Source organism: Phyllostomus hastatus, unplaced genomic scaffold (assembly GCF_019186645.2).
Source record: "Phyllostomus hastatus isolate PE091 unplaced genomic scaffold, TTU_PhHast_1.1 phas_contig_34, whole genome shotgun sequence".
NCBI classification, from domain to species: Eukaryota; Metazoa; Chordata; class Mammalia; order Chiroptera; family Phyllostomidae; genus Phyllostomus; species Phyllostomus hastatus.
This window is the reverse complement of record NW_025333857.1, coordinates 55,585,551-55,607,200: the sequence shown is the minus strand read 5'-3', so window position 1 is coordinate 55,607,200 and position 21,650 is coordinate 55,585,551. Positions and strand designations below refer to the sequence as shown.

The following is a 21,650-nucleotide window of genomic DNA, read 5'->3' as shown; positions in this document are numbered from 1 at the left end:
TCTCCATTAATGTGTCATATAGCTATAAAAGCACAAGTTTCACCAACTGCAATATCTATTCTAGAACTTTTAGAGATACTACCTTGTTTTCCAAATGGAAAGGAAACTAAGTCATAAGGAAGCCCAAAGAACAATAACCTACCATACTAAGGAAGAGGAACCTGATGCCTAAACCAAAATGGTTCAAAAGAGAGAAAAACTCTGTAGAACAGAAGCCACGTATATCAAGAACCATGGCCACCAGTTCAAAATACATGAGAGTGACGAAATGTATCAGATATGCTGAATTTAGTCTAGATTTACCTGATAAATCCTCTGCAATTGCAAATTCATCTTTTATAGAAGAGAACTCCACCTCAGTCTGATTACTGGCATTCATGGACCCAGATCGTGCCTCATTAGCATTGTCTTCGGCAACATCAGTTGGCTGCAGGAATGCCGTGTGAACATCCTGAATGTGCGCCTTGAGATCTTCATAAGACGGGGCTCTGAAGTCACAGCCATCACACTGAAGCACCTCCATGATCTGGGTCTACCCTCTCACATTAGGGACCTGTGGCAAAAGTCAGAACAAAACAGCTTAAGATATGCAATAAATGCACACCCCAGGTTGATGGGGCTGGAAGGCACTGATGGAAAAAATTCTAATATTGCCACATTTCCCTTACTAAATTGCACCAGCTGGAACACTGGCCAAAGGAGGGCAATCAGACATAATGGAGATGATGCCCTTGACTTTGTAACTTCAAAGAAGGGGGAAAAAACTCAACAGATAAACTTTTATTGGCTTGATGTAAATATATCTTCAAATGCCATTTGTCAAGGAATCTTCCAAAGTTTTGGTAGTTTCTGAAGTTCTTGACCGAATTCAAATTTCTTGGTAAGTTAATTCTGACTTTGGTTCTGGCTTGGACCCATTTTCTTGTTTTGAACTAGAACCTTCTCAAAAGAACAGAGGATATCCAACCAGAAGAAAAAATTTCAATCTTTACTTGCCATTTTAATATTATGACACTGATGTTTTGTCACTAAATTGTGAAACAGTATTGCATCTCAGAATAGTAGAGAGGACTTTCATTGTACCTTTATTATTTTAATCTTAATAATTTTAAAAAATAAAAAATTTTAAAATAATTTTATTATTTTACTTTAATATCTTAACTGATACTGGGGTATACCTCTTTCCTCCCTTCCCCAAGCACTTTAGTTGGCTTTTTTTTTTTCCATGAGCTAAATGTTTATTTGCTTTTTACTACCCACCAATTATAACCTAACAGCTTCTCCAATCTAATTAGGTCATAAAATATTTCTCATGAGGTTCTCAAACAATTAACTTTAAGATGATAATCCAGTTTCTTGTTTAAAGTTGCACCTTGGTACCTCAATGTACATGAAGGCAACAGAAACTCGAAGTCTTGAAGAGGGGCGCCTGAGTCATGACTTTATCTTTTCCTATTTCTCTCCTTTACAAATGTGAAGTGCATGCTTGGACCAAAACAACAAAAACAAAAAACTGTGACCCCGATGATGCAGAATAAAGAAAAACTTGCCCAGCTAACTTCATTCTGCTATTTACTACGGGATAGATATATAAAGATAGTTTCACAGTACTCAATGGAGAGTCCATTAAGAAGTTAAAATTGTAGAAGGTACAGTCCGTTCTATTGTAATATATATTCTTAGTTGAGATACCCACATGTTACCATAGTGAGTGAGTTACTTCACTGAACTCACTCACTGCAAACTCTACTGAGTCATTACAATCTAGAACCAGCTGTCCAAGAACTAACACATCTTTCCATACTTATACTGTGCAGAAACTTTCTCTACATTCAAGGGAAAAGATAAATTATCCCTGCAGGAGAACAAAGTCCAGTAATATGTCCATGTAGTAAAAGAAGCCATGGCGGGAGGATTTTCTATGAAAGAATGTTCCTGCTGATAGCCTACTAAAATAACTTCTGGCAAGTCCAGCTCTGGACAGACGGAGCTTGCCGAGTGAGACGCAGATATTCACCTCTTCTTTCTTCCAGCAACTTATCCTTTTTCAATAAACATTGAACTGTGCACCAGAGTCTTTTCAGCTAACTAAGTCTCAATATTCCAGATACACAAGCTTTTATGTCTAAGCACCAACCCAAATTGTGTGGAAGAGGTTGCTATCAGCTCTGGATCAAATTACAGCAGTCACTGAGGCCCCACCCCACTTCTTTCCGCACAGTCCATTAGACCTGAAAACAAATTTTTCCATGGTGCAGACGACTCCTGCATTTAGAACACTTCACAGGAAAAAAAAAAAAAAAAGCAGATCATCCAGTGTGCACACCCCATCCCCCAAGCTTAGTCCTTTCATCTCAGCCAAACAAGCCACAGCTCTGCTGAATGTGTTTATCACACTTTCAAGAGATAGGAGCTCCTGCGTCACTGGAGCCCTAAGACTCACTAAGCTGCCCTCTCCTCTGAGCTTTGGGAGCAGCCATTTTAGCTCAGCTTCTCCGAGCACAACATGGCTTCGCTGGGACTCGGCTGGGCTGACAATCAGCAATGAACACTCAACGAGCAGGCTGGGCTCCTCCTAGGCTCTTCTCCTCCCAACAAAGAATGAACTGTTCTCATTTCTTTCCGAAAAGCTGCACCTTTCTCTTCCTCAAATGTCATGCACCAAGATCTCCGAAGGTTCTATTATGCCATGATTGATAGGCTTGTCTGTGCGCCCCAGCAGAGCACTGGTTATTACCAAATGACCCTGGACCAGACCCTGGAGGACAGCAGGATTTGGGGGTGGGGTGGGGGAACCTCCAGAATGCCTTGGCTTCTTGGGAGTCGTCCTTCCACACACAGAAGACATACCATCCGACTCTGCTTGCCAGATTCCAAAGTCTAATGACCTTTGTTAATCACCAGCCAGTCTGTCTGCATCAGCAGACCCTGCCAACAGACACACCCTTCAACACAAAGGCTGTAGCTATTCCTTTTAAAAGAGGTTCTCTGAAAGCTCCATTGTGTAGCCCAGAGGAAAACAAAATCTCTTCCCTTCGAAACTTCAAGCCTTTAGAAATAATGCAACAAAAGCCCTTCTGCTGTGTGTCTTCTGGAAAGTTTGAGCCTGGTTTGCACAACATCAACAAAAAATGACAGCTCTGCACAAGGAAAGCAGGGCACCTTCAGCATTAAGTCATCCACCCAGAGGTGAAATTCATCTCTCTAGGCAGTCCTTGAATACCTTGGTGTCTTCCGAAGCTGCTAAGGATTCTGAGTTCACGGGATGCAAACACAAACCAACAGTCTCCTTGTTCTGCTACAAAGGAGATTAGAGGGTTATGAGATGAGGGGGGAAAAAGCCACTGATTTGGAAAAAGAAGAGATGATGAAAGTGATTTCCTAATGGGTTCTAGCTTTCATGTTGCAGCCTCTACCTCAAAAATAGCTCAGAGCCTTAGAAGAGGTTAATCTCCAGGCTGCTGAGAGAACCAGCACCAGGTACAGCCGAGTGGCCTTCAATCTGATGTCAGCACCGAGTACAGAAATGAGGAGATCGCCTCCTTTGAAAGCCATTTTGCCTTTGTGCACATGTATCTCCAGAAGACGCTGACAGAAAAAAACAGAAATTGCCAGCAGGGCCTGAACAATCAAAGAAACAGAAACTTGATGTGTTTATGAGGCTGAAGATGTACCCGTGTCCAAGAAGTGAGAGGAGGAGGAGAAGAAGGAAGTAGGGGAGGGGAGAGATGATGAAAACTGGGCCTGAGGACAGCCCAGCCATCATCCCGAGTACGTGTTTGCAGCAGATGGTAATCCTCTTGAGAAACCCACAACGAGGAGGAAAAAGATGAGAAATAAGCTCTGCATAATTGACTGCTCCCTCAACCCAGAAAGAGCAGCAACCCTAAAAGCTTAAACTAGACCGATCTGCTACAAAATGATGATTTAAAATCAAAAGCCTTGATCTCATATGTGCTTACGTCGTTTAAAAACACTGTGATAATGAGATTAGCAATATTTTTCCCTCTCACTGACCAAATCAGCAAAATCAAAAGCAGAAGAAGCTTCTAAACTAAAAAGAAATGCCAGTTCAAAAGGTCATGAGGTGAATCTACATATCAAACAAGCACCAAGCACCTCCCTACACCCCTCAACTCCTATCCCCAATACAATTATTTCCATCCGGTGACTAGAGTCCATATACCACCCATGATGACACCAGCTGAGTGAATATGGATTCATTCTCAAGTAACCGCACGCCTAATGTCATTAGTCCTCTTAACCTGAAACCCCTGGACCATTCTAATTACTCATTACTCTTCAGTTCTACTTATTATCCGTTGTCGAGTTGTTCAATTTACATTTACAGTTTTGGGATTTCAGAATGTGGGGTTTTGATGGGAAGCCCCCAATCCAGTTTTTCCTATTTGACAAAAACTCTTGATGTCCTATTTAAAGAAAATCCAAAGATTTTGTTAAAGGTTTGGAATATACACCTGAGAATGGGGAGAGGAAGGTTAGGGACACAGTCTGCTGCTATTTCTCCACCTGAAGGACACAAATTTGAATATATACCATCTGCCTACACACTTTCTGTGCTCAGAATTCCTGGGATCCATTATGCTTCTGTTTTCCTCCTGTGAAGGGGAAAGGGGACAATCCACAGCTCCATGGTGAGTCCTACCAGCTCACTGTCCAGAAGTAACTGGAAATAGTGGGGAGGCACCTTTGATATTGCACATTGTTCTGTGCTCCTGACCCACGCTTGCCTAGGTCAGTTTGGCGGGCACAGCTCTTTGTTTGCATGGCCCAGGAGCAGAAACATGGTCTTCAAGTCAAAATCCCAACTGTCTCCAGGAAGACTCCAAATAAACACACAGGCCTTGTCTGGTTCTAACCTGCTCTCTGACTGCAGGATTGCAGACCAGAAATAAAGCTGAGAGCACCCCAGCCACGGGGACTCAGCAGCAAACTAATTATAACCTTCAAAGCCTCTGAGAAACAGAACCAGAAACGCCATCATGCTTTTCCTCTGTCCACTCCAGAAACCTAGTTTCATTTGTAAGACACAGAACTCCCCAGTTCTCCTGAATAACAATTCTGATAAGAGGCTTTAGTGAGCATCTGTTGTTGGTGCCTTTCTTACTCCCCTTGAGTAGGAACACCAATTATCCCAGGACAGGTAGTGGAATGCATAAACTTTGGAATAGAATAGTTTTCAGCTAGAAAACCAGAGAAATCAGGAGCTTAAAGATCTTTCTACAACTATATTTGCAGATCAGAAACTGCTGATATGATGAAGTCAAAGAACTGTGGGGTATGTGGGGTGGTCAATGTTTTTACTTGCAAGCCCCAGGACCATGGTTTGGGAGGAATTTTCATGCTCAGGATGAAAAATGGAGAAGGGAAATCACTAATTAATCCATTTGTGAATGTTGGGTTGCTACTCTTAGCAACAAGGAGTGTTCTAACATATCACTACTTACCCTTTACTTTCATCATGGTTAAAGTGGGAGTCCTAATAATTTAAAATGCAAATAGAGTCTCTCTCCCATATATATTTTTTATAACCAGTTTAATTTGAACTCAGATGTGAGCATGTGAACTCCAAATTAACAGGAGATGTACTGGCAAAATAAACCAACAAAGAACACCTGAAACAAGCTACCTCCATGGATCCCACAGCATTTGGTATGACTATAGATCCTGGCTCACCATGTGGTGTCTTCAAGTGTCCTATCAAATGTTTATACTGTTTGCTACATGATCTAAGCAGTTCTGTGTACTCTTGGCAATTCACCACACTAATGAAAGGTTTAACATATCAGAGAGGATAAATAATTAAGGAATTCAGAAGGGAGACACAGCTGTTCTTCAAAACCAAATTTTCAGAAGAGAAAGAATTAATTTGCAACCACATATGGAACCCCCAATATAAGACCAAATTTAAACAGTAGCAGAGAAATACCATGAGACCCCGAATCTTGCCAATGCACCGGGCCTCTGTTCTATATGGTGGGCCCGTTCCATCTGTGGAACCTTGTACATAAGTGCAAAGTTTGAAGCAGGCAATCTGCAGATTAATATAACCCAGTCTCCTCCTGGCCGAGAAAGCTAGTCTTCAGGTTATCTGTTTTAGTTTTGTAGTCCTGCATAAAGTTTTCAAGTATTACAGAGCATGTTGGAATAATAGTTCACAAGATAGCTTTGGGATCTTCATTCAAATGAGATGAGCATCTAGAGATGTAATTCAAGTGACTACAAAAATGTCAGGTATGTAAATAAGAAGCAGTTCGGGCTGAGTGACCCGTTATGTAAGCAGGTAGTGAATGTCTGATACAGAAAGAGACAGTACACACCTTCTGGAGAATTCATGCATTCCTTTGCAATGATATAAGGCTAATTGAGGCCAACAAGCCAACAGGCAGTCTGCCAGCTCCCCTGTCCTTAGCAAAGGAAGCGTGTGATTGGAACAAGGAGATAAAAGAGGAGAAAAGGGACTAGAAAAGAAAGGGAGGAAGCAGGGTGGTATCTCAGTAGCTTCAGACTTTATTGTCTGCAAAGGGAACCTTCAGTTCACTAGATAACTCTAATTCTGAGAAGTGTCCTGACAATATTCTCCTTGAGAAACAAAACAAAATGCCTCCTTACACTCAAATTCTCAAAAGACAACCATGACAAATGAGATCCCAGCTCATCTTGTTCTTTCAAATGACGGAAAAACCATTCTTGCTATTGACCGGATTCTCTGAAATGTCATGGTCCCGTCAGGAAGTTCCTTGGAAACTTTGAAACCATTCTTGCCCTAGCCTTTAGAACAAGAGATAACTGATTTCTCTCCCCTCTACAGCCAAACCTCACCCAAATGGCAGAGACAGAAAATCACCGTGTTCCTTTACAGACTCTTCAGAATGCTGGCTGGGTTTCTACAGGCACTTTTCACACTACAAGAACTCTCATTATAAAAACTGTAAAATTAAAGGGAAGTTGCAGATATGCTGCTGGGTCTTCATTACAGAACTGATTAAGACGCAGACTAAGCAGAAGCTATGGTGAAAGTCATTTTTCACGCCATGAAAGACCCAACCATGCACCTAGTCTTTCCCCTGTGGGCCTGACCTCAAGTCTTGGGTGTGTCTTCATGGCCATAATTGTTCCTGGCACAGAAGTTCCAGCCAGTCACACGAGGTTTAAGTTCTACACTTTCAGTGAATGAATCCAGAAACCATTTTTTAAAGAAGATTTTATTTATTTTTTAGAGGGAGGGGGAGGAAGGGAGAAAGAGGGAAAGACACGTTAATGTGAGAAACATGACTGGTTGCCTCCTGTACACCCCCAACCAGGGACCTGGCCCATAACCCAGGCACGTACCCTGACTGGGAATCGAATGGACAACTTCTTGGTTTGTGGAATGAAGCCCAAGCCACTGAGCCACACCAGCCAGGGCCAGAAACCATTTTAAACAACATACCTTGCTCTCAATTATCATTCAGAGGCAAAAACCCAAAATGATGTGTGGCTGGCATGTAGACAGTATAAGAAAGTTTTGCTACAACTTCTTTTATTTGGGGAGAAGCCCATAAATACCCCAATCTAATTCCTCTGAGAATTGCTCATCACCCTGTATGCTCTTGGTTTGCTCAGAAAATTCAGACAAGTCGCTTCTCTTACATGAGAACTGTCCCACATTTGCCTGCATCAGTGGCACACAAGGCCTTGGTCCAAGCAGCACAATGACCATTCCAGTCTGGTTTTTTATGCCTGACAAAACTGATTACAGAAGCCTGGCACCTCAGTTGGTCTGTCTGTCTGTCCTTCTCCAAACCACAGCTCCTGATCTAACCACCCTGTCAGGATAAAGCCCTAAGCAGATGGGAATGACCGAGATTGTGTAAGATCATGACTGCTTTCAATTCTTTCTATAAAAAAATCCTAACTCATCCCCCACCCCGTGCACTCTTGACCTCCACCTGTAGCAGAAGCTGTTAGGTCACCCTTCCTCCTAATTAAACTAACCAACAGGCCATTCAGATCCATTAGTTTTCCCACCCCCATTCCAAATTAACAGAATCTTACAATACATAAAGCACAGTATGTATTTATATATGAGGTGGGCAGATACCCAAGAATTAGGTTTTTTTTTAAGATAGCTAAGGAATTTCTTTCCCCTTCGCAATTCCCAATCTACGTTCAGCGATGTTTACTCCTGAAAAAAATCACTGCACCACCCAAACTTCTAAGCAGGAAGTTAAGCCATTTGTCTGTCAACACAACAGTAGAATTGCGCACTGTGTACAAACACACTAGGGTGCTCAGGTTCTTGGTCAAGCCCACATTCCATGAATCCTTAACGGTAAATCTCACTTTTGCCCGACAAACTGAGGTTTTCCAGCTTATTCACTATTGGCCTGACAAGGGCACAGTGACGCCTCCCTAGCATGTTAAAGAATTTGTCCCCAGCAGGTGTGGTGACACTGCCTGCCATCTTCACCTTGAGAGACTCTTTTGAAGCCTTTACATGAATCCTTTTGCTAAATGAGGAGATTAGGTTATGATGTTCAACCTTTTTGTACAAAGGACATGTTTTACCAGATTTCCCTCTCAAATTTTGAAAGATTTTTTTTTTTGACTTAATTCACTCCCTTCCTTTTTATTATTGTTCAGATGCCCAGTTTTACAAAGCTAACTCCTCATCATTCCAGTCTGGGCTCAAAGATTCTCTCCAAGGGGTTTTCTGTGACAACTCTATCTATTATAATATTAGCCCACCCTCCCCACCCCCGTGGAGTCCAATCCCCAACCCACAACTGATCACACTCACTTTTTATCACCTTAGGCTGCTGCTTTACTTCCTTCACTGGTGACGATACCTCTCTGTGGTCTGTCTTCCTCCCCTAGAATATAAGCTCTCAGAGCAGGTCCATGCCTGGCTATTTGCACTGGTATCCTTAGCACTAGGGACACTTCACACCAATGGCTACTCAGCAAATGTGTTGAATGAATGAGCAAATGAATGAATGAATGAGAGTTTCTGAATTATAGGAGTCTAATCAAACAAAAAGAAGATTTGTCATGAGAGTTATAATCTTCGACCCACCCAGTGGCAATTTTGTGACCTCTCTGTCCCCACCCCCAGCCCACAGCAGGGATACCTGGAAGTATCTGGAGACATTTTTGGTTCTGACAACTATAGTGGGGTGCTACTGGCATCTAGTGGGTGGAGGCCAGGGATTCTGCTAAATACTCTGTAATGCACAGGATGGCCCCAACAATGAAGAGTGACTTGGTCCAAAATGTCAATAGTGCAGAGGTTGGAAACCTTGTCACAAGCAGTCTCTAGATATAAATGCTTTCAGTCTCTGCATGTAACCCACCTGCCCTTCTAAGCTTTTCATGGGATCCTGGCTGGGGAATCTCTGAATTAGATAATCAGCAAGTTCTCTCCTTAATGTAATGATTTTAGCATTCCATGTTTCTAAATTACTGTATCTTAGTAGCTTTTCATGTCATAAAATATCATGAACTTTTAGTTTTACTCTTCTGATTTGGGTATTTTACTGAAAACTTTTCAAGAAAATTTTTCTAGAGATAAGGCCTTTACAGTTAATGATCCTGTGGGCTTTGTGAGGGAGGGGTCAAGGCCATTAAAAATGGTCAAGTTCTACACTTGGCATGTGGCTTTCAACTACAATTTCTGCGAAAAACATGACGCACATTTTCTCCTGTTCAACATGGAAAATTATCTTCCCTCAAATTGATGGGGCCCCAGGCTACTCAAAATTGCTTTTGGTTCTTGTGTCCCCAGGGGCCAGCATGGGTCTGGCCCTGAGGAGATCTGTGGTATGAATGAGAGCATGCCTGCCTGCTTTACTGGAGAAAATTAACCAATGGCCCAATTCAAACTAAACGCTAAGGAACCTGAATAGTTCCGGAGAACCTCCGTGACCGGAAAAACAAAGTGAAACCTAGTGCTACGTGACACTCCTCCCATTGCACCTATTGAAGCTCATGAAGCCACATCACAGTGATGACCTGACTGCTCATCTGTCCTTGGTATTTGAGTAAGTGGACATCTTCCTTTTCCTCGTCACCATCCATGGGGAAGGTGCTCTGGCTGCATCATCCCACTCACATCTTTATAACTCGGCTAAGCTACCTTGAACTGATATAATACTTGGACTTGTCACTTATGGCCACCCTCGAGACTATTTGATTGTCTTCCCTCTATAGAACCCTTTTAATTCTTGTTTGCAAAGATCTGGAAAGCCTGAGGAGCAATTCACCCTTACATCTCGACATTCCTGAAACATTTTTAGTGGAGGGAAAAATAACAAAATTAGGCAGTAGCAGAGTTTCTCTCCTTTGCTTCCTTGAAAAGTACTGAAACAATATATGACTTGTGCTTTCCTTAAATCACATAGAAGAATTCATTCTAAAAGTTAATTATCTCTAGGCTCACAATGTCCATTAGTGAGAAGATATTAAAGACCATGTAGTCCAACCTGATCCAGCCTGTTCATTTTTCAGATAATGAGACAGGTCTCAGGAAAAATAACCTGCCCAAGGAAGGCTTCTGGAACACAAACACTCTGAAGCAAAAAAAAAAAAAAAAGTCCTTTGAATTCCATAATTTGAGAATCAAGATCAGCAGTAAAGGTACTCTACAAACGTTCAGTTCATTAATAACTATTCCCACTTAAAACCCATGCCCATAAATTCTCATTAATACTAGTCTTTTTTCCCTGAGGAGGCAGATTCCAGAATAACCCCCAGTATCTCCTCTGCTCTGAATTCTACACTCAGGAGAGTAACTGAAAAAGTGCAGAATCTATCGTCTGCCATTTGACTGTTCAAAGATCTTTTTAGGCATGCAAGCAGTGTGCTCATACTTTGGAAAGACATTTGGAAGACTGAAAGTTGCTGACAAAGGTATACACCGACGAACAAGAGCTATAACACTGAATTATCTTTCTTCAGAATCCAACCTCACAGAATCAGAGCAAGGTTATATAGTAGCTTTATGCCTGCCAAATCTACCCCATGAGGAACATCGCCTTGTTTCTTATGGAAAGTGTGCACTGCCAACAAAGTCACTGAAGGGGCTGGCTGAATGGGCCTTAGGGGTTTATCTGGAAATATCAGGGTCAGTTCATTTAAAACAGAAAGGAGAAGAGCAGTCCGTCCCTCAAACGCCTGGCAAAACAGCCAGCCTTCTCATGGCAAAGCTAGTGAGTGGCTCAGACCAGTAATTCCAGAATATTGTTGATACTGCATTTCGCTTCGAATTACATACTGTGTTCTGAAACCAACCACAAGTCGTGGTATTTCACCACATTTACAAATACATGTATTTATTTATATGTTTATTTATCCTTTATTGATCTATATTCCTAGTAGATATTGCTGTCCATTTGTTGATTATAGAAAAGCAAAATGTATCAGAAATTCTCTCCATAAAGGTCTCTTCTAAAAGACTCCCTTATGGTAACGAAGAGGATGGTTTAGAAATCAAAGAAGGTGCTGAGACCTGCATGTTTGGTCATGTTTTTCCTCCCTGTAGAAAGAAAACTTTTACCTACATTTTTTTTTTTATTTTTAGAGAGGGAAGGGAGGGAGATAGAGAGAGAGAGAAACATCAATGTGCAGTTGCTGGGGGTCATGGCCTGCAACCCAGGCATGTACCCTGACTGGGAATTGAACCTGTGACACTTTGGTTCGCAGCCCGTGCTCAATCCACTGAGCTACGCCAGCCAGGGCTTTTTACCTACATTTTGAAGGTCCAAGGAATTCCCATCCTTTAAGACAGTAGTTCTCAAAGAAGGGTCCCTAGATCAAGCAGCATCAGGATCACCCAAGAACTCATTACAAATGTAAACTCTCACCTTCTACTCTAGACTTAATGAATCACAAATTGTGGGGGGTAGGGCCCAGTAATCTGTATTTTAACAAACATCAGGATGATTCTGGTGCCCACTCAAGTTTTAAGATCAAGCTCAAGACTTTCTTCCGGTAAGAAATGGTCCCTAAGACCACCAGTGAGAATGGTAAATCCCCCAAAGCTCCATCACACTAGGTACCCTACTTGCGAGCGCGCTGTTGATGGAATTTGATGCTAGCTATGAAGTCTTTCAAGAGCCTACAAGAAGGACTAGTGTTTACAAATATGTCACTCTTTAGCCCTTAGTGGGAAAATACGAAGTTGTGGAATCCAGCCCCAGAAACTAGGAGGAGCACACTTCCAAAAGAGACCTATGAGTGGAAACTGTGCTTAATGCGATGCTGCTACTGATGTTCATCTCCCTTTAAAACTTCAGAACAGTTCATGACACGGTGTCCTTGATATTTCTAAAGTGGGACGTGGCAACCCATGAGGAAAGAACTGGAGTATTCTATCCAGAAAAAAGTAAGAGTTTGGGTAAATCCTCAGGACCCTAGACTCTCCTGTGACAGGAGGGTCTCACAATAAACAAATTCCTATTAGAAAACACCTCCAAAGTTGGAGTGGTTATTGTACCTATCACAGTAAAGGTACAGAGCAGAGTTAAATCCACAGTGAGAATTAACATCTGAAAACAGAGATGTGCTTGGAAATACCTAAAAAAAAAAAAGCTTTAAATTTAGTAAGAGACTTCTGGGTAAAAAATGGTGGCAAATGGTCTCAAAATGCAAACAAAGGCTTGGCTGGATGAAAACAAAAACAGAAAAAAAAGTTTGGCTACACCAAACCAACAGACCAATGGGCCCTTCATATGGAAACCAAGACTTAAAAACTAAGAATCAGAGTTCAGAGATAAAATTCATCAACTGTATCCTACCCAGGAAACTAGCCATGACTTTGTAGACTACTGAAGGGGCTATAAGAAGAAAGACAGACCATTAAGATGCAAACTCAGGAAAGCAGAATTAAGCTGGACTTAAGGAGGACATTTAAAGAGATATTACCCTCATTGTTTAGGGATCAAGAGAGATTTCTGATAAAGATAAGTAAGTTAGGAAAAAAAAATAAGGGGAGGGAAAAGGGTGACAGAGAGAAATCAGGCACAGAAAAGACCCATGAATTATTTATTTTGATAGAATAGGGCACAGAAAAAAATTATCCACAACAATTAACAGAGGTACTAGAAGAGAAGAGATCAAAGATAAGATGAGACATCAGAATGAGATGAAAGGGCAGCTGGCATTTGAAGAAAGAAACTGAGGACCAAAATAATACTGCAGAACCAATAAATATATTAAAGTAATAACAGGTAAAATCCACAAACCAAAAACAAAGTTGATGATGTAGAAAAAAGTCTTCAAAAAAACTGACAAAATGCAGAGGAAAAGGACAAGTAGATGAAAGCAAATAGAGAAGATGACAGACAAGAAGGTTTGAAAACAGATCCAACATACAGATAAAAGGTATTCCAGAAGCAGGCAGCAAAACAAAGAGGAAAAAAGAAAACAAAACAAAACTCAAATCTGTGATAGAGGAATAGCTGATGTTCCAGGAAAAAGGTACAGAGAATCATCAAAATGGAGTCATCTTGCTAAAGTAATAAAGTGTTAAAAATGAACTTTGAATTCTGTAAGATCAAGATATTTAAAAATTAATCAATTATGGAGGAAAAGGTCAGGCAGCCTCTGACTTGTACTCAGTAACATTCACTGACAGAAAGCAGTGAAGGCCTGAGAAAGACTGAGCAAGAGATCTGAGCATTCACTTGCCAGCTTAGTTCCCAATCATGTATATGAGCAATAATAAGGCATTTTCCATTCAGCATACAGTCAGGGAATACAGCAAATTATTAACTCTTCTTCATAATCTACTCAGTGATGTATTATCATCATCCAACCAAGAGAAGACTCAAAATCAATCAAGATCTCGAGAACAGGAAATTTAGCAGCAAGGAGACCATGTGAGAACTGAATCCACTTACCTTGAGAGCGAAGATTGAACAATTTATAATTGCAAAACAAAATTATAATCCCTTAAGTGTAATAAATATAACAACAACAAAGTATCTCATATAATAATAACACTAAAATTATGTAGAATTGGAAATACCCTCAAGAATAGTAACAGAAATAAGGAGGTGGGGCTAGGGAAGCATTAGAGGAGATATATATATATAAGTGGGAGACTATCCTCAACTTTAAATAAATACTTGATGTTATTTCTTTCTGAAGTAAAAAATAAAAATCCCCAAAAAGAGGCATAGAGTACATAAAGTTTAAAATTCAATTAGTAATAAAAATAAAAACAAGGCTATATAGCTTTTAATTTGTTTAATCAAAGAAAACACAGACCATGTAGTAAAAGAGAGGACAAAGGAAATTGCACAGAAATATATGAGCAAGTGCAAAAAATTAATTAGAATCAAGTATATATATATATACATATACATATATATATACATATATATATATATATACATATAATATCAATAAATGTGAATTAGAATTAGACAACAACTCCTGAGGAAAATATCCCCAGAGGAGGTTCAAAAACAAACTCTAATTGCATTTGTCTACAAGAAACCCACATATACAAAACGACACAAAAAGTTCAAAAGTAATAATATGATCAAAGATGTATCAAGAAAAGGTAAATAGGGATTATGATAAATATTATTTATGGTTAAATTCAAGACAAAAATGCTTGTAAGTTAATTCTGAACTTTTACAAAAAAATTAAGGATAACAATCAGAAAATATCCAGAAATGTAAAGCAAAATAAATTACAATTTTAAAAGTTTAAAGATGAATATTTAATAACGTAAAGATGTACAATGCACAGTGAAGATTTATCATATTATGGCCCCCCAACATCAAATAGATAAAATAAAAATATGGCAAGAGATACAAGAAGAAACAGATGGAAATACTTAATAGATTAAGTGAAGAAATGCAAGTAAGGACAGAATTAACAGATTGACTTAAAAGACACATTTCAAATTCCATATCACAGAAATAGAAAACACATTTTCATTTCAAGCAACTGTGGGACATTTACAAAGTTTTTCAAATACCCACGGAGGTTTACAAGAGTCTATAATGCCAGAATTAAGAGATAATAAATTAGTAATAGAAAAAAACAGTTCATCATTTCTACTTACGAGTCAACAAAACTTGTGGGAGAAAGGAAACAGAACATCGAAACACCTGGAAAAGAAATTTAACATTTTCCTAAACAATTTCTGCAATAACCAAAAATAAAACCTCAACAGTTGAATGCGACTTTTAAAATATTATGTATATAAAATGTGAAGTGTGCTAAAAGCTGTACTTACAGGAAATTTCATAGCTTTATAAAAACTGTAAGTGAAGAAATAATACTTCTTACAAATCAAGAAATAATACTAAAGAAATTAAACATCTTACTCAAGTAAGAAGAAAAAGGAAAAGAAAAAGGAAATGGAAGGATTTAATTAAGATAAAAATCAGGAGTCAAAAAATCAAAAAGCAATAAAACTAACAACCACTCATTTTAAAAATTCTGTGTACAATTATTTAGCCTAATAAGGAAAAGGGGGTGTGGTAAGGACAAAACACAAATCTAAAAAAATTAAGGGTTAAGAGGTAGAAAAATTCACAAATGTATCGGAAATTAAGTTATAATTGTAAAATGACTATGTATAACTCATGATAATACTTGTAAACCTAAATGTAATAGACGACTGTCTAGAAATCATCCAGAAAATTCCCGACCTTCTATCTGCCTGAATCCTTGTTCCTTCCCAACTTCTCTTTGCCTCCTTTCAAACCGGTGTCCCTGCAAATTCAGTTTCAGTTCCCCCCAGTTGTCTGATGTTTGCCGGTCTTCCACTCTGCTCTGTGTCTCACTGAAAAGAGGAAGAGGTTTCCATCTTCTGTCTGCCTTTCCCTTCCTCATCGCCATGGATACCCATCCTCTCCCCCCCTTTTTTCACAATGGAAGGCATGCTCCCAGTCCCCATTACCTAAGGCTGATTCCTCACCGTGGGCTCCTCCTGATCCAATCCTCTCCACATGCTCATTTCCGAGCACACCTGATCTGCATGTTTCGTTTTCTCTCTGACTACCATCTAAGTTCTTCCCATCTTAAACTCTCACTCATACAGGAGGAATTCTCCCCCACCCCCACACACAGATAAGCACACCCATTCACCCCAGGTCCCAGGTCCCTCTGGCCTATCTGCTTCCCTGGGAAACTGGAAAAACAGAAGTACACATTCAAACCCATCTAGGGTTGAATCCCAACTCCATGGTTTGTGAGCTATAGGAATCCTTGACAAACTAAATTCCCCAAATCTCTATTTCCTCATCCATACAAAAGGATCCTTATTTCATGGGGTAGTTTGTGTGGAATAATCTGGATAGTGAACATAAAGCACTTGGCAGTTTCTGGCATATAGGAAGACTTAATTATAATTGCCATTTTTATAATTGATCCTCCTTTCCACAGGCAAATTGCTTTCACGCTCCTTAACTTCCTTCAATCCTCTACATCTGGCTCTTGTAACTACTATGCTGCTACAAGTTCACCACGGTCAAAGACAGCCTCCTTAGGACCAATGAAAGGGCAGTTTTACTATCTAACTTCCACACCATTCCCCACCATAGCCTGCACTCTCCCTGAAGACCTGACCCCACCCCCAACACCACCAATTTGCATCCATCTTTCAGTCTCAATTCAGATTGGGGTTCCTCAACATCAGCAACACCGACATTTGGTTTGGGTCCAGATCATTGTTGAGGTGGAAGCTGTCCTGGAAGACAGTGGCATCGTGGCCTGTACCAGGCTAGAGTCCAGTAGCATCTCTCTCTTCCACTCCCAATGACCCCAGGGGGAACAACCAAAGCGTTTCCACTGGTCTCACTAAAGACACTGGGGGGTGCTGGGTGGAGCGGGGATAATCATCCCTGGTGGAGAACCACATCCCCTAGAAAGCTCTGCCTGGCACCCCAGGGCTGGGTTGAGGCCCTTCCCTGGGTGATCCTGAATCTCCCAAGCATTTTTTGCACAGCATGGGCTGCCTAATTGCCTGTCTCCCCACACTGACCTGTGAGGTCATTGAAAACAGGGACTGTGGGATGCTCAACCCCAGCACTGGCCAGTGTCTGGAATCAGCACACTCTCCTTCCACCACTTGGAAACATACTTATTACCTAAGCATACCTTAACAGAGATTTTTCAAGGGAAGAAAACCCATGCACACTAAACACAAACGTTGACTGTAACATGCATCCCTTAAAAAAAAAAAGTGTGTCATTGCGCCCAAGAAATAGGAATCAGGCCAAACTGATGGGCTGCATGTGTTTGTGTGAGAAACGGGGTGGGGTGGGGAGGGGGGAGAACGGGGGATTTTGGTGGAGGAGCTGAAGATCAGAATTAGAGACAGGCTTTAGCTTCGGTCCATAGGGCCAAGAGTTAAGGGCCTGGCTTGTGGCTGGAGGTTATTCTAAGGTAGATCAGCAGAACCCTTCTGTTGGCCTCTTTCCCACTTGTATTCTCAAGCACAAGTCATCTCCTTCCCTAATTTCAACACTGTCCCTGTCTTAAGACTTCCCAGCTGATTTGGGATTTTTTAATTTAATGATATGTTTCTCCCTTCATCCTCCCTTTCTCATATCCTTGTGCACATTATTATGCTCCTTACACTGTTCCTGCCTCTGGCGATGAAATTTCAGACAAAGAAGACTGTCCTTACAAAATACTGCTTTCACTCATAAAGCAGTAACCGCATTCCAGAAGGCTGGTCTATTTAGGAGATGAGAAATGTCAGGACTGAAAAGAACTAACTGGTCTCCAAATGGAATTACTCAAAAAAAGCAAGTCTTTAAAGACCCACATGCTAAAAGCAGAAGGAGGTCACCGATGGCCAAGGGTCAGCACAGCACCGGCAAAGCTCTGCTCACCAAAGGTAAGAACCCCAGACACTCAGCTCCTACGCCTGCATTGCAAAGCCTGTGCTTGTCCTTAAGGAATTCTTAAGAGAAGTATTCCTTAACATTTACAGATAGTGAAAAGCTAAGTTGTAAAACAGAATGCATAGTCTGTTGCTATTGAAATAACGATGGTAATAATATTACGTTAGTATACAGGTACAGGAAAACAATCAGAAGATATATCCCCAAACCCTTGAGAGTGACATTTTCCCTGGGAGTGGAGTTCAAAAGGACTTTCACTTTCTCCAAATTCCAACTTCTATAATGTTTGTATTTTTTATTAGTATGTTGGTTTTACAAGCTGGAAATTATTTTTAAAGTTGAAGTGTTTTTAGAGAAGTAAGTAAACCAGCTAAATAGTCTCCCCTTTAAAAAAAAAAAAGTCCCCAGGTCCAACAAGTCAGCCCGCATTTTAGGAAAATGTGTGGGTGTGTGATCACTTTGGTGTTTAAATACTTAATATGTGTCCACACAATACTGCAGCCACGTGAACAGAAGAGGCACAGCCAAGACTGACCACAGAACACGAACTGCCTGTTAGCAAATGGACCAACTGTCAATGCTTTGCTAGCTCTGTAAACTTCAGACAGGAGCACGTGTGTCCCATACTATTTAGAGAAAGCAAGGTTTACCAGGAGCACGTATTTGAACACAAGCTTTAATCACTCGGTGGATCCCACTGACTGACCATCCCATCCAAGGATCAGTTTTATTCCGTGAAGCCCTACGGGACAAAGCTCTGACCTTAAGGGACTATCCACTTTACCTTATACCCCCCAACACGTAAAAATCTCTTAAATGTCTCCCCAGAAAATATCAGAAGCAATATAATCCATGACCCCCTGGAGGTAGATGGGAGCCAGGCATGACCACCTCGCCCTACAACTGAGATAAGGTAGGAAATCTGAGACTCAATGAGGTCAAGTCTGGCTTAGAATCGTCCTGCCTTTGCCAAGGTCCACTTCATCACACATCTAGACCGGTGAAGAGGGAAACATGGACCTGGTGCTCTCTGCCTTCATTTAAAAGAAAAATCATTTTCAGTTGGGCTCAAAACGCATATTTATTGATCAGCTACCGTGATCCGACACCATCCCTTGACTGAACATGTGAGTGCCTACTAGGTGGCTGGTATGGTTCTGGACATGGAAGAAAAGCAAAAAGGCAGGCAGAAGGCATGCTCTTTCTCCTGAAGGTTACAATATAGTTGGGACAAGACTAATGAAAAAATCCAACAATGAAGAATTCTAAATACTGTATAATGAAGTGTGGATTGTTATGGTACAGTTTCCAAGTACAAAGATAATTAGGACAGCTGGGAAAGGAAAGGATGTGGTGGGTCCCTGGGTTTGATAATGAATGTTCTTGAAAGCTGGGCAGCCAGCCTGGGTCAGTAGAACTAGGGGAGGTTTTAACAAAGAAAGATAATAGGACCTCGCCCTAGCAGTTAGAATGCAGCTTTATCACCTCCCACCTGACCTCAGGCAAGATGCAAAACTGCCTTCTCACCTGTATAATAATGGGACTAAAAATATCCACCTCACCAGGGATTAAGTAAGATAACATCTATGGAGTCTCAAATGTCAGATCCTTTCCTGCCTCCATTGGGAACTCTTATCATCCTTAATCAGAGGAATGTGATATAATGAAAGCTGTGTCCTTTCAAGATTATTTTGGCACCACTGGGAAGAACTTATGGGGGCTGGGGAGGGGTGGGGTTAGTGGTGAGACACAAGCTGCTAAAGCAGCTGCTGAGATGGTCCAGGGATGAGGCAAAGCAGGATGGGGCCAGGAAGATGCACTGGAGTGAAGAGGAGGAGGTCAAAACTAAACAGTCTTGAAAAGCGAGAAGTGACACTGGCTAATTCTGTCTGTGAGCTCCACCTAATAACCAGGTCGCCAGTTTCCGACTCATCAGCAGTCACTAATGAGATGTGGTCGGAGCTCAAGTTTGTTTGTGGTTTTTTGTTAACATATGTCAAGAACAGATCTTCAGTGATATATTTTTTAAAAAAAATTATAATTTCAACTCCATTGTTAGAAGATCAGTGCCAATGAGAGTGTAGAGTATCACCCAAGAACTTTAAGCAACAGTCCTTTGGTTGGAATACTTTAACCAGATGGCTCTTCGGAGAGAGTGCATCAACCTATGATAATGGCATTCTTACATATTTTCTATTGAACTAGATAGCAAGGAAATTACCTGGAACAGCAATGTCAGGAAGAAATATAATGTAAGCTATATATGCAATTTTAAATTTTCTAGCAGCCAGAATCAGGTGTAATTAATTTCAATAATAGTCCATTTTAGCCTGGTATCAATATATCCAAAATATCATTTCAACACATAATCAATACAAACACAGTAATGAGATAGTTTATAATCTTATTTTTCCCCTACTAAGTCTCAAAATTCAGTGTCTCTTTTAGACTTACAGCAACATCTCCATTCTGACCAGGCATATTTCCAATGCTCAACAGACCCATGTGTGTCAGGAATACTGTCCTGGGCAGTGTAGACAAAGATAACCTTGAAGGATCCCTTTGAACAAAGTATCCATTCGACAGAGTTTTTCGTTGGGACTCACCTTGAGGTAGTCACCTACTGCAGCTGAACATCTGGAGAGACGCAAAATGCTAAACTGATCACACCTGTTCCCTGGCTCACAGCCCTGCAATACTTTTATTTTTTCTTAAGATAAAAACTAAGCACTTAGGGATCCCTCCCATTCAAAAACAAGTGTGTCACACTAAATTTTATGGATTCTTAAAATAATATTGTGGTATCTTATCTGTATAATAATAGAAATACGAAGACCTTCCTCAAAGCACACTATCTACCTAGACTGTCAAGCTGGTCGTTTTCACAGTGCACCAAGCCCAGAGATGATCTGCCTGAAAAAATACCTTTGCCAACAAGAGCTTTTTTTGAACTTGAGAGTTAGCCTGCCTAGCAGGACCAGCAGGGTAGTTAAGAACACGGGCTCCAAGCCCACTCGCCTGAGTTTGAATACAGTTATCAATGAATTGTCTGAGCTTGGTGAATTGTATAGCCTCTCTATGCCTCCATTTTTCTCACCTGTAAAAAGTGGTTAAAAAAAAAAAGTAGTACTACTTCACAGGATCATAGTGAGGATTAAATGAAGTGATACATATAAATTATTTGGGCATATAGTCTGTTGCCGTAATTCTTAGCCATTATTTTCATGGACTTCTCCAGTCCTCCAGAAACGCAGGTGCCGTGTTTCCCAACGACCGCAGAGAAGTCTGCAGGCAGTGTTGCACAACGAAAAGCGCAAAGCTGGCCTGCGTTCATATCACCTCATTGACACCTGACACTGATGTGACCACATGCAAATGACTTAACCTGTTTGAGCCTGTTTTTTCATATGCTAAATAGGAAAAACAATAAAATTCTATCCATTGCACAGTAACACAGTGAAGATTAAATTAGACAACAAACACAGTCACTAATCTGGCCCTAGAAAATAAAGTGCTTGCCTTCTCTGGAGTAGCATTAGCATCTCCCCCTTCCCTTCTCCCTCAGAGCCCTTTTGCTCTGAACTCATCAGTTTGGGGAGGGGTTGGGATGTTTATCATCTGAGTGAAGTAAACGCAATGGGAAACTGTAATGACAGGACTGTTTACTCTTTATCTTCCCATGTCTTTAATCATCATGTTATCTTCCCAAATCATTAATCAAGTTATCTTCCCAAATCTTTACCTCGTCCTTAATCATCACCAAAACCCATCCCGCA

At 40.7% G+C, this 21,650-nt stretch overlaps 1 protein-coding gene across 11 annotated transcripts in view; it reads right to left on the bottom strand.

Annotated features, from left to right (window-relative positions):
- ZNF462 (zinc finger protein 462) overlaps window positions 1-21,650 on the bottom strand; it is a 139,698-nt gene that overhangs the window by 85,788 nt on the left and 32,260 nt on the right. For 8 of the 11 annotated variants that reach the window (XR_006785850.1, XM_045840191.1, XM_045840192.1 and 5 more), the window contains 2 exons: window positions 15,081-15,126; window positions 304-553 (listed from right to left, as the gene is read on the bottom strand). Coding sequence is in view for 10 of the 11 variants with exons in the window: in XM_045840191.1 (XP_045696147.1) it covers window positions 304-523 (220 nt within the window). In the remaining variant the exon portion in view is untranslated. Of the gene's footprint in view, window positions 1-303; window positions 554-15,080; window positions 15,127-15,672; window positions 15,807-21,650 lie in introns of all 11 variants that reach the window. The other 3 variants (XM_045840190.1, XM_045840195.1, XM_045840193.1) reach the window with 2 other exon arrangements.